Consider the following 13,349-nt stretch of genomic DNA (forward strand, 5'->3'; position numbering starts at 1 on the left):
ACTTGCTGAGTAAGTATACTGTTAAGTAAACTGAATTCACCTCAAATTAGGAGGCCTTAAGACATGAACATGAACATCAGTTGGAGGAACTGGAAATATTTAAGCTGGGGAAGAGAAGACTGGAGAGGACATAGTAGCTATCTTTAAGTATCTGGTACTGAATGTGGAAGACAGACTAGATTTATTCCAGTTGGTCACAAAAGACAGAACCAAGAGAAATGGGTGGAAGTTATAGGGAGGCAGACTTAGGCTAGATTTAAAAAAAAATCTTAACCAGAGCTATTCAAAAAGGGATGGACTCCCTCAGATGCGAGCTGGAGAGGATTCATGTATTCACGACTAAATGGCTCTGAGGTCCCTTTCAGCTCTGACATTCTCAGATTCTGAACTGAATATATCATATATCCCTCCTAGACCATAATCTCCATGAGGGCTGGGATTCTTGTACTTAAAATGTTGATATCTCCCATTGCTCAGAATATTGGTCTACAGGCAGGAAAGGTTTACTATTAACTATTAGACTGAAGACTTCTTAAGGATAGAGACTGTCAGGGGGAAGACATAAGTATAGTGGACAGAGGGCTGGATTTTTGCTTAAAACACCTGAGTCTGAATCCCAAACCTGCTACTTAATAACTGTTGGACCTTGGTCAAGTTACATGACCTCATGGGCCTCATTTGATCCTTTATAAAATGATAGAGTTGAACTAGATGATCACTAAAGTCCCTTCCAGGAATAAAAAGCATAACCTGATTTAAAGAATAATCCTGTGTAGGAGGGATTAGATTTCTTCTATGTTGTTCTAAAGTCTAGAAGGTTTGAGAGGGGTCAGGCATAGCTGGGATCCATAGGTGGAAGTTACAGGGCAGCAGATTTTGGCCCATTATATAAGTAAAAATTCCCTAACGATAAGAGCTGTGAAGAAATGGGAATGCACTGCCTTGGAAGGGAGTGAGTTCCCAGTCACTTGAAGCATCCAGAGAGAGACCAAATGACCCTGCTGAGGAGGCTGCCAAGGGGAGTGTCATGCATGGTGCTGGTGGTTGTGCTAGATCATCTCTAAGGTCCCTTCTAACTAATCATGATATGATTCCATGACTTAGCTTTCTGTCTTCCTCAGTATTGAGCCAGGGTTCCCATTTAGAAGGTGCTTAATAAATGATGAATTTAATTGTTTTGAATGTGGAACTATCTTGAGATGACATGGGGCTGGGGGGCAGTGAAGGCTTGCAATTTATAAGTTATTCAAAGTGCAAAGTTCAATTGACCGATTCTCCTAAATGGTCTACATACCCTGTTTCCAGAACGTTTTTAGAAAATGCTTCCAAGATTATTGTTAGTATGCTTAAGCCTTGAAACAGGCAGAATATATGCTCCAAAACCACCCAGACAGTCCAACAAGAAGCCCCAAGACAAGTAATAGGTCCCTTGTGCAGTTTTGAGATTGGGATGTTCTCCTGGCTCCAGTTAGTAGAAATCTTATATCCAGGGCCCATAAAGCCCTAACCAAGTCTCAGGCTGAGGAATCAAAAGGTTTTTATTCCAGCAGAAGGCTGTCATGGCTCTGTCACTCACTTACAGTGTGATCTGGAACAAGCCCCTTCATGTCTATATGCCTGAATTTTCTGAGCTGCAAAACAAAGGGGCTAGCGTCCACCTTGGTCCAACAACATCTGGAATAGTGCATTCAGCTCTGGGTACCACATTTTAGGAAGGATAGTGACAAGCTAGAGCACAAAGCACTCTCCAAAAATGGAGAGGGGACTGGAGATCAAGCTACCCTAAGATCACCTGGAGGAACGGAGTAGGAAGAAAAGATGGTACCTGATTGCTGTTTTCAAGTGTCTAATGGATAGTCATGTGGAAGAGGGGTTGGGCTTGTTCTTCTTGGCTTCAAAGGGTAGAACTGAAAGCAATTAGTGTAAGATGCATCAAGGCAGATTTAAGCTTGATGGAAGGAAAAATTTTCTGACAATTTAGAACTGTCCCAAAATGGAAGAGGCTGTCTTAGGAGGTAGTGAGCTCCCCATCACTGCAGGTCTTCTAAACGGAGGTTGGATAACCATGTGTGAGGAAAACTGGAGTGTGAATTTCTGCTCAGGTAGGAGTTGGACTACATGACAGCTGAGATCCATTCCAATTTTGAGATTCTGTGGCTCAGGGATCCCTTTCAGCTCTGTCTATGACTTGATGAATCTACAAGGAGAAGAGGTTTCTCAGTGGACTCAATGTGTCCCTTTGACAGATGTAGAAATGGTTAAATGCCTGGGTTCTGGTCAGTAACTGAGTACATCTTGGTCTGATAGAGCTGTATTTTCCAAAAGATAGCTCAAGCTGAAGGGATTTCATGAGAGAGGATCCATCATGGCATCTCATGTCCAAGGGCTCTGAAGTGGACATGGTTTACCAACATAAACTGTTCTCTGTCCCTTAAGCACTTCACTGTAGCCACACTCCTCAGCCCAATTCTCCACCTGCCTGGTGAGTACTATGAGTGACCAGGATAGAGAAGTTCACTATGGGTAAAAGGGGAGACCAATCCCACCCCAATATCGAAGAGGCATTTAAATAATTTTTGATAGGCAGAACAGTGTAGTAGTAAGAATAATGGATCTGGAGCCAGATGACCTAGGTTTGAGTCTGTTAGTCTTGAGACTTTGGTCAAGTCACCTCTCCTCTTCTCCAGGCCATAGATTCTTCTTCTCTGAAATGGGGATACGAATTCTTGCACTACCTACCTCACAGGGCTGTTTTGGGGAAAGCATTTGTAAACCTTAAAGCACTAGAGAAATATGAGTTGTTATTATCACCATCACCGATTCTTCCTCGAGCATGACTTGCAGCACTGTTTGCCATAAAACTTGTGGTTGCAGACGCCATGTTGGGGAACCAGATGGCACCAACTGAAGAAATCCACACAAGGTGGCTCATCTAAAAAGAGAAAGTCCCAGTCAAACTATTGCCAGGGGTCTCTGGTCATTTCCCTTAGAGCCAAACTTGTACCTGTAATCATTGGGACCTAGTTTTGATTGTGGTCCCCAACATCTCCATCTCTCTAGAGAGGCAACTGTGTTCCAATGGAGATATTTCTGTACTGAGAATCAGAAATATTGGATCAAAATCTCAATTTTGCCGCAAACTTGCTGGGTGGGCTTCAGATAGATGACGACTAAGGTCCCTTCCATTCTATGTTTTAAGGTTGCTCTCAGCTGTGACATTCAAGGTCCCTCCTACTTTGAATATGGTAAATTCTAAAGTATGTCATCTATACTATCAGGTCACTTTATTTCTGACCTTCTCTGGTCTAAGGTCCCTTCCAGCTGTGACACTTTATGTCCTAAGGTCTCTCCTAGCTGTGACATTCAAGGTCCCTTCTACCTCTGATGTTGTAAGTTCCAAGATGTGTTGTCTCTCCTATCAGATCACTTTATTTCTGGTCTCTTATCGAAGCTCTCTTCCAGCTGCGACATTCTATCCTCTGATGTTCTCTCTATCTCTGATGCACCGTGTTCTAAGTTCTGAGGGCTCTGACAACTTTTCAAGCCCCTCATAACCTGACCCCTTCTTGCCTTTCCTGTCTTTTTACACACTATATGATGCAGCAACACTGGCTTTTGCACTGAGCTCACTCCTCAGGGTAATATTGGTATTTGGATATTTGTAGCACTATACATTGCAAGTTGTGATTATTATCATTCCCCTAAAGTCTTCCTTTCATGCCACTGCACAGTAAAGAAGGCACTCTGAGTTCTCCAAGGCTAAGCCAGATCAAGCGAGGGGTTTTAAGGATGGAGAAAACATGGGCATGTTTGTAGGCAACAGGGAAGCAGCCAGTAGAGAGGGAGAAATTAGTGAGGGAAAGTTCGTGAGCGAATAGGGGTGATAGAAGGGGCAGTCTTTTGGAGAAAGTAGGATAGAATGGGATCAAGGACACATGTAAAAGGATTTGCCTTGGCAAGGAGAAGGGCAATGGCATTATGTAACACAAGAGTGAAGGAGGAGATAGTGAGTGGCCTCAGCTTTTTTTTCCCCATGAATTATAAGGTAAGATACTCAGTTGAGAGGGAGGGAGAAGGGGTGCCATGGAATGCTTGAGGAGGGACGAAAAAGTCTATAATAGCCATTAGGTAGAATAGTGAATTGATTAGAGGGGTGTGAATGTATTCCCTTTCTTCAGTGAAGGCCCAGTTGAGAAGATGTAACACAAATTTGTAATGGATTCGGTTAGCATGGTTTTCATGATTTTCTCTAACTCCATGCAGGATTAAGTCAACAAAAGCAAAGTGGTGTTTGGTAGGAGGAATTTAAATTTGTTCTTGATAGGGTAAGATCTTCCATAGGATAAGAGGGCAAGACACTCGAGAGCTGAGAATGGTGTCGATTTGAAGTAGTTCATGAAGCGGTTGAAATGGGGAAGGGAGAAGACTTTAGCTATTGCAGGGGTGATTTCCTGGGAAAGAACTAAGGGGCTGAGAGAATGGAAGGCATAGTGAGGACAAAGAAAAGTTTAGGGGTTTTAAGGCAGAGGGAAAATGGAATTATAAAAGATTATGATCTGACAAGGAATTTTTATGAATAAGGAAGTAAAATACTTGTGGATGGTGACAAGATTAAGGATTTAGCCATTTCTATGTTCAGCTGAGGTGGAGTAGAGGAATAGGTCATGGAAACTAAGCAGATTTAGGAGATGGGAAGTTAGGGTGTTTGAGGAAGCACCCACATGTTTGTTGAAATTCCTTACTATGAGGACAGAAGTTGAGGTGGAGAAAAAAGATTATAAGCCAGGCATTGAACTTATTGAGGAAGAAAGAAGAAAGTCCCAGGACAGCTACCAGATCCTTGAATGGATGATAAATTTGGATTTAACAAATCTCCAAAGAGGAGAGGTTTCTGAGTGATGGTGGCAGTAGGAAACTCTTGTAGTAGCAGTAGGGAACAAGGAGTATTCTATTCCAATGATGCAACCACCATGACCAGTGAGGTGAAGGTATGAGTGAAAAATGCAATCAGTATTTGAAACACACGCTGTGAGCGTCATCAGGAGGAAGCCAGTTCTCAGTGAGAGCTGGAAGATGGAGGAAGTGGCAAAAAAAAATGTTTTAAGATGAAAGAAAGTTTATCAACTATGAAGCAGGCATTCCAGAGAGCACAGTAGAAGGGGTGAGTAGATCTGGATTTGGGTCTAATATCGATATTTAACTTATATATTTTGCTTTGTCTTTTTCCCATGTCTTCTCTTCTCCATTTGATGGCCTAGAAGCTCCTTGAGGAGAGAGGCCATATCTCACACACCTTCATATCCTCTATAATAGAGGGCACATAATAGAATCTGTCCTATTCATATTTCGAAGTCAACACATCTAAAATTGACCTCCCTCATCATCCTCCTCATCCCTCAATGCTGGCACCTCCTCCTAACTTCCTTGTCTTGGTTAATGACATCACCCCATCATCATCTTTCTAGTCACACATGCTTGATATGTCTGAGTTGTTACTGGTTCTCCCTTCTCTCTCACCAATCTCACTTCCCTACATTTAATCAGTTGCCAATTCCTATAAATTCCACCTCTACAATATTCCTTATAGCCTTTCTACCCCTGAAATGCCACCATCTTACTTCAGATTATCATCACCTCTTACCTGGACTATAATTATAGCTTCCTGATGGTCTTCCTGCCTCTAGTTTCTTCCCCCTTCTGTCTCTCCTTCACACACCCAGCTGGACTCATCTCATTTATGCATAGGTCAGTTTAAAACCTTCAAAGGCTTATTATGAACCTCAAAGGGCTAGTCACTGTGAGGAAAACAATCTGTAAACCTTAAAGCACTTATGAGAATATGACTTATTATTGTTCAAAATCTAAATCTGCCATTCAAAGTACTCCATAACTTTGTACCTTCTGATTTTTCAGTCTTATCTCACCTTGGCTCACTGCTTTATATTCTCTGCTCCAATCAAACTGGACTGCTAGCCACTGTTACTTATTCTTTCTATGCCCTTTCCTTTTCTCACATTGTCTCCCATGCCTGGAATCCCCATCCCTCTCCCTTTCTGCCTATTGACCTCACACCTGTTCTTCCAGCCCAGCTCAGGTGCCACCACAGGAGGGGATTCAAGGCTCCCAAAAGCTTTGTCTGATCCTCACAGATAGAAATGACATCTCCTTTCTCACTTCCCAGACCATTCTGTTTGTGCTTCTCTGCATTGGGAGAACTGAAGATACGGTGTAAAAGGACTGAGAAAAAAACACCTGGGAAAGTTTATTTAGTCCAGAGAAGAGAAGATGTGCAGGGGCACATGATAGCTGCCTTCCAATATTTGAGGGCAGCCATAATGTAGAAGAGGGATTAGCCTGGTTTGGTTTGGCCTCCATGGAAAGAAGAGCAGCAACAGGTGGAAACTGGGGAAAGACAGATTCTGGCTCCACTGAAGGAAAAACCATCCAGAACTGTCCAGGGCTCTATACACTGTGCTGGTGGCATGGTAGATGGCTGGGTCTGGGGTCAGGAAAACCTAAGTTCAAATTCTATCTCAATCATTTACTAGCTGTGTGACCTTGGGAAAATGACTTCATCTCTGTTTGTCTCAGTTTCCTTAACTGTAAAATGGGAATGATAATGGTACCTACCTGCCAGGGTTGGTATGAGGATCAAGTGAGATTTCTGTAAAGCACCTAGCTTAGCACTAGCACATAGTAGGTGCTATATGAATGCCAGCTATCATATTGTTATCATCATCATTTTCACTATGATTACAATCACTGGACTAGGCTGCTGGTATGGGTCATGAAACCTCGACATTAGAAGTTTTTAAGCGGAACTTAAAGGGACACTTGTTTGATATACCACAAAGAGGGTGGATATACAGATACAGATTAGCCAAGATGACATCAGAAGTACTTCCCAAAACTGAGATCTGTGATTATTGTTAACTTATTTATTCATTCATTAAGCTAGAACTTTTAAGTGCCTACTACATGGCAGGTGCTGTGGTAGGTAGCTGGAGTACAAAGATATTACTGAACTTAGTTAAAGCTTGTTAGGTGAGTGACAAAACAATAGTGTGTCCTCGGGGAGCTTACATTCAATTATAGCTCTATAATTTGTTTTATTTCCAATTGCTGTGTGTCCTTCATTCTCAAAGAGGACCATGACATCAGGCAGGTGATGCCACGACATGCAAGTGAATTGGATTTAAGTGAGGGAGGGCTGTGCAAGGTTACCAGCCTCACTTTCTCCTCTGGAGCCATCTGGGTCCAGTGGCCAGGTACGGATCAGGATGACTGGAAATGGCCTAGGATGCAGTGGAGGACTCAGCCTTTTCAAGCTAAGATCTTTAATGGGCCTCAGTTCTTATTCTAGAATAGTTACTTCTGTGTTGTATTTATTTTACTATAAGGGTTGAGGTCTAGTTTATTTTTGTGCCCCCCAGATTGCCTACCACAGTGCTCCACGCACACAATATGTGCTTAATGTTTGATGAATAAAGGAGGGGAAAGGTCTAAATACGTTAACAAAAGAAATATTTTTCTTCTAAAATGAACAAAACCCAATTCAAGTGCAGGGTTTGTTACCTCTCTTCATAGGTAGAGGGCAAAAATTTGTGTTACAGGCTCTGACTGCTGATGGCTTTTGGTGAGCCAGACAACTGGCTGTAGGTCGGCCTTGCAGAAGACATTGCACTGTTCGGGTCTGTAGGCCACCTCCACATGTCACTGTGCACTGCAGGAGGGAAAAAACACAGAGTCAGTAGACTGATATCTAAATGATATCTCTTGGATGATTAGCAGAAGGAGGATGATAAGGAAAAGGAGACAAAGAAGAAGGAGAAGGAATAAGAGGAGTAGGAGAAGGAAGAGGAAGATGAGAAAGAAGAGGTGGAAGAGGAGGAGGAGGAGGAGAAGGAGGGGGAGAAGGAAAAGAGGAGAAGGAAGAGGAGGAGAAGCAGTAGAATGAAGAGGAGAAGGAGAAAGTTCTGGAATGCTGAAAACATCACAGCTGCAAAGGCCCATAGAAAGTGAAACGTTAGAGCTTAAAGGGCACTGTTGCAGGCCATTATGCTGGTGAAAACAGGGAGACTTGAGTTAACTTCCCAAACTCCTTCAGTACTGGCCAGGATTGTTGAGGGCAAAGAAGTTATGGTGTAAACTCAGAGCAGTTTGAATTAACTTTGTCCTCAGATGGGTTGATTTGGGACCTAGCTGTGTGGGCCCTTTGGGCAAGCAGGATTATAAAGGCTCTAAGGTTCTGGCAAGGAGCTCTGGAGACTCCAGAAAATTTCCTTGTTCATTGCTCTTAACCTTCTTGCCAAGGCTTTTTTCTACTTGTGACCTGCTTTTTAATTGCCCTGGGAACTGCTTTTACCTGAGGGCAGTTGAATTTGTTTTTATTAAATGGATTGTTTATTTTAACCCTCAGGCTCTGAGCTATCCACCATTTGACATCAGCATAGAGTGGCAGAAATGGTAGGACCTTTAGAACACAAAACATAACATTTTAGAGCTGGAAGGCTTGCTCTTAAAACATAAACTGTCAGTGCTTTAAGGGCTTTTAGAATACAAATTTATGATCTACAGTATAAATGAATAGGACCTTAGGGACCATCTGGTCCAACCCCTTCATTTTATAGAGAAACTGGGGTGCCAAGAGGGGAAGTTACTTGCCTAATGTCAGTTCTTATTTATTTTTGTACACCCCAGAGTGGCCTAGTACATTGCATTTCCCATCCTATCATTAGGCTATAGTCCTCCTCAAATGACAGTCTCTTGAAGAACTAAGAGGTGGAGAAGAAGAAGGAGAAGAAAGGTAAAGAAGGATGTATTTATATGAGAAGTTTTATAATAGCTAGGCACATCTGTCCCATTACTCTTGCTCTAAATAGAAAATATTTTTCAAAGATTAATGATCAATTCCACAAGCAGTTTAGCATAACAAAAATGCTGGATTTTGATTCAAAAAGCCTGGATTAAAATCCTAGTCCTGTTGCTTATCAATTACATGGGCCCAGGCAGGTCATTTTCCCCTGAGTTGCAATTTCTCCATCAGTAAGATGAGGCAGTTGGACTAGACAGCCTCTGTCTATCCTAACCCTAAGTGAAAGGATCAGATTTTAAATGTCTTGGCCAAATGCATTGTGTCTGTTGTCCAAAGGCATATGACTTATAGATGCTAAGCAACACCAAAGCTGTTCCCCAGAATGCTGAGACAACTGGAGGCAAAACCAAGTAATCAATCACATGGGATTAAAAAATTCCAGGTAAGCCTTGCACATGTGACAGCCTGAGGTAAAGCAGGGGTGCCCTGAAGCTGAGGAGGTGATGAGGTGCCCAGACTGTGACCTCTCATTTCCAACCACAGCAACTCCTTCTACCAAGAGCCACAGGCATTCCTGAGAAGGCCCTCCTCCAATGTCTGTGGCTGGAGGCCTCACTGTCCAACCTGAGGCCTTACTTTAGGCCTGGACAGCAGGAGGCGGCTCTGAGTCTGTCTCCCCTTCCTTCCAGTGCAGGGGTTAATCCAGGTGTTCTCTAAGATCCTTTGCAACTCTGAGCTTCTTTTATTCTAGGAAGCTGTTAGCCCTGGCCTGGGAATCAGGAGAAGGGGCACTGAAGCCTGGATTTGCTATTCACCACCTGTGTGACCATGAGAAAGTCAAGCCCACTTCTAGGTCTCAGGGTCCTCATTTATAAAGTGAAGCAGATTAACCTTTCCTGTACTGTGGGTCACTTTGGCAGTCTGATGAAGCCTGTGGGCCCCTTCTCAGATGAATAATTTTAAATAATTTAAAGAAATGTTGGAGACTAGTGAAAATAAGGTGTATTTTTTCCCCATCCAAGTTTACAGACCACCTGAAACTCTTCCACAGACTTCTTATGGGTTAAGAACCCTGTATTAGATCCTCTCTAAGAGCCCTTCTAATGATGTACAAGAATCTCATCACAGCTCTCCTTGGTGTGGTTTGCACACTATAGGCGTTTAATAAATGTTTGTTATGTTGTATTGAATAGCTCTTTCTGATATAGGCCTCTCCCAGCTATCCCCAACCTTGCTACATAGCCTTCCCCATCAAGCTGCTGCATGGTCAGTGTGACCATTTCTGAGAGAGGAATTCTGAACACTCTGAGATAGAAGGAAGGAATCCTTTGACAGGCTTCTAGAAGTCTGTTGCTCTAAGCAGAAGGACTAGTTTAACTGAGAAAGCCTGAGGAAGTGAAAAGGTCTCTAGATTGGCAGTTAGGAGAAGAGGCTTTGAGGCCTGGCTCTGCCATTAATTTGCTATATTACCTTCTAGGGATCTCATCCCCGATCTGGGCCTCAGGTTCCACATCCATAAAATGCGAATAGTAATACTTATTGATTTAAAGCTGGGATTCAATCCTATATCAATCTTTTAAGATAAAATTCCTTACCCTTCCCATTCCACCATGCTGTCCCTCCAACTAGCATATGTACAAGTATAATGTACTATTAGATGTGGAAAAGCGTGACCTACCTGTTGCCAAGGGGAAGAATACCATCGGGCTACCAGTGTGGGCCTAAGGGCCATGGGGCAAGCTCCTTGGTGACAGGTCTCCTCCAGGTCCACCTCTGGCTTCTTGAGGTGACGACATCTGCGCTCTGGGAAAGCCATCAGCTTTCCCGGAAGGCCTTTCTCACTGCACTGGGTGACCCTCTTCTTTATGCCTGGACCACAGGATGCTGAGCACTAGAGGACCAAGAGTAGGTAGTGAGAAAATGACCCTCCTGCTCAATGCTTCCTGATTTCCCCAACAACCTGGGATGGTTTTGATTTCACCAGGTGTTTGTCCAATTCAAAGAGGGAAGATTCAAGAACATTCTGTATGAAGCCTTTCCTGACCCCCTCAACTGCTAGTGTCCTGCCCCCCAAATCACCTGGCACTCATCTAGTCACACTGTATATATGGATCTTCATGTATGTTACATGTATGTAGTGTACATTTATTTTTACATAAAATGAAGGAACCATAGAAGATGGAATGTCTGAGCTAGATAGCATCTTAGAGAAAAGCTAGGCCAAGCTTGTCATTTTTCAGATGAGGAAACAGGTTTTAAGAAAGGAGGCAACTTGCTTAGAGTCAAACACCTTTAGTGAGCAGCAAATCTGGGGCTAGAGACCAGGTCTCCTCAATCCCAGCCTAGCATCCTTCCCACTTTAACTTTACTCTATGTGACATGAGGTGCGGCAGAATATATAAGTAGATGTTATAACAGTGAATGTAGGATTAGCATGACTGATCACTGGAAAAAAAGAGACAACTGCTTTCTGTCACTTTGTGGGCCAGGAAAAAAGGGTGTTGGCATGGAAGCCTCCAGTCCACAGGACTTTTGTGAACCTTCCCTGGAAATCAAAAGCAAGTCCAAGATCCTACCTCACTCCAAGAGGAAACCACCCACTGAAGCCGGTCATTCCTGGGGCAACGGCCTAACACGCAGCCCTCGTGGGCTTCTGGCTTTGGGGATGAGTCACACATGTTGTCTGGTAAGACATCACCTCTGGCAGGGCTTTGACAGTAGATTTCCCGCTTCTTCACCCCTCGCCCACAGGTCTTGGAACACTTTGGAGAGAGAAAATGCACATCAGACTCTAGTGTGGATATCACAGTATATGTGCCCCCCCAATCCCAAGTAAATTAGGAACCCCACCCCCAACAGAAGCCTTTTAATCAACAAATTCAATGCTTCTAACAGAATCATTGTGGGGTGGGGGGAACGCAATTCATTTTCTCTTGACTGAGATTTAATAACAACATTTCCAAGGACTCATGATCTCAAGACAATAGCAGAGCCAGCCCTAGAATCTAGCTCTTCTTACACTCATTCCAGAGCTTTGGCCTTTATATCAAGCAGTCACTAGATTCGGTACCCATGGGAAATGGCTGGGAAACATTTCTGAGTCCTTGCGATTTTTTAAAAAATTGACCATTTTGAGACTAAAACACAGATATCCTTAATAAGGCCAAATCATCAGACATCAGTGAATGTGGATAAGAGGGCATGGGGAGGATTTCCCAGCCTACTCTGGGAGCTCCTGCAGCTTTGTCTCCTGCCCTTCCCCCATGGGAATGAGAAAAATTCAAATCCAGGGATCCCTCAAGGCAGAGACAGTCCACATTGGTGTCTGCTTGCTGTCAAGAAGCCAACAGAAAGTTTTTCCAGCCCTGAAGTTTTCTTTTCTGAAGCACAAACCATGGTCCTATCAGTGAATGACTCTGTCATTTATCACCTGTATGACCTTGGCTAAGTCCCTTGCCTGTTTTGAGACCTCAACATCCTCCTCTATAAATTAAGATGTACGGACCAATTGATATCTAAGGTTGTTCCCAGTTCTTTATATTCTATATTCTGTCATTTTGTGCTTTGTAATTAATGACTGGCATTTCTACAGCACTTCCCATCCATTATAGCAGGACCCCTCCTTCTCTTGCATCCATGGCCTTTTCAGGTGCCATCCACCATGCCTGGAATGCTCTCACTCCTCACCTCTTCCTCCTAGCTCTCCCAACTTCCTTTGAGACTCAGTTCAAATCCTGCCTTCTGCAGGAGACCTTTCCAGTTGCTTCATCTCCCTCCTCACCCACAACTAATGCCTTCCCTCTGAGACTCTATGATTATCTTCCATTGACATTGCATATATCTTTTTATGTATAATTTTTTGCATGTTGCTTCCCTCTTTAGAATGTGAGTCACTTGAAGGTAAGGGCTTTCCTTTGCCTTTAGGTATATGCCCAGCACTTAGCACAGTGCCTGGCACATAGTAAGCTCTTAATAAACGCTTGTTGATTTGGTTTGACTATGCTCTATTTCTTAAGGTTTCTTCCTACTCTGACAGTCTGTGAGATTTAATAAATCAAGAAAGAAAAGGTCAATAACAATCTCTGATTTCTAGGATTTTCAAAAGAATGTCTATCATAACTTGATGCTGCATCATAACATAGCATGTATGCAGTTCAATTTTACTGAAATATTCACAGGCCCTGGAGAGTTTGATTTAAATGCCAACCATCATGTAGCAGAATTGGCCGACTTTCTACCATACACCACCGTGGGACCCTAGGTATGTCTGAGGTGACCTGGACCGTCAGGCAATCTGGGTTCTGTTCATGGCCCTGTCATTGATAAACTGTCTCACCTCAAGCAAGCCCCTTACCTTCTCTAGCCTCAGCATTCTCCTGCGTAACAGGGGTAGGACTAAGGATTCATTGTGGCACAGTAGAAAGAATACTGGCTCTGGAGTCAGAGGATGTAGGTTCAAATCCTGCCTCTCATACTTATTACCTGTGTGTCATTGGGGAACCACTTAACTTCCCTGGGCCTTTATTTCCCTCAT

At 43.1% G+C, this 13,349-nt stretch overlaps 1 protein-coding gene across 1 annotated transcript in view; it reads right to left on the bottom strand.

Moving 5' to 3' along the window:
• Nucleotides 1-2,813: 2,813 nt before the first annotated feature.
• The window catches only part of ADAMTS18 (ADAM metallopeptidase with thrombospondin type 1 motif 18), a 195,337-nt gene continuing 184,801 nt past the window's right edge, over nt 2,814-13,349 (bottom strand). The window contains exons 20-23 of the mRNA XM_036750035.1: nt 11,392-11,577; nt 10,494-10,706; nt 7,576-7,723; nt 2,814-2,932 (exon numbers count right to left, since the gene is read on the bottom strand). Of these exons, the coding sequence (XP_036605930.1) occupies nt 2,814-2,932; nt 7,576-7,723; nt 10,494-10,706; nt 11,392-11,577 (666 nt within the window). The remainder of the gene's footprint in view (nt 2,933-7,575; nt 7,724-10,493; nt 10,707-11,391; nt 11,578-13,349) is intronic.

The sequence above is a fragment of the Trichosurus vulpecula genome, chromosome 3, assembly GCF_011100635.1.
Source record: "Trichosurus vulpecula isolate mTriVul1 chromosome 3, mTriVul1.pri, whole genome shotgun sequence".
NCBI lineage: Eukaryota > Metazoa > Chordata > Mammalia > Diprotodontia > Phalangeridae > Trichosurus > Trichosurus vulpecula.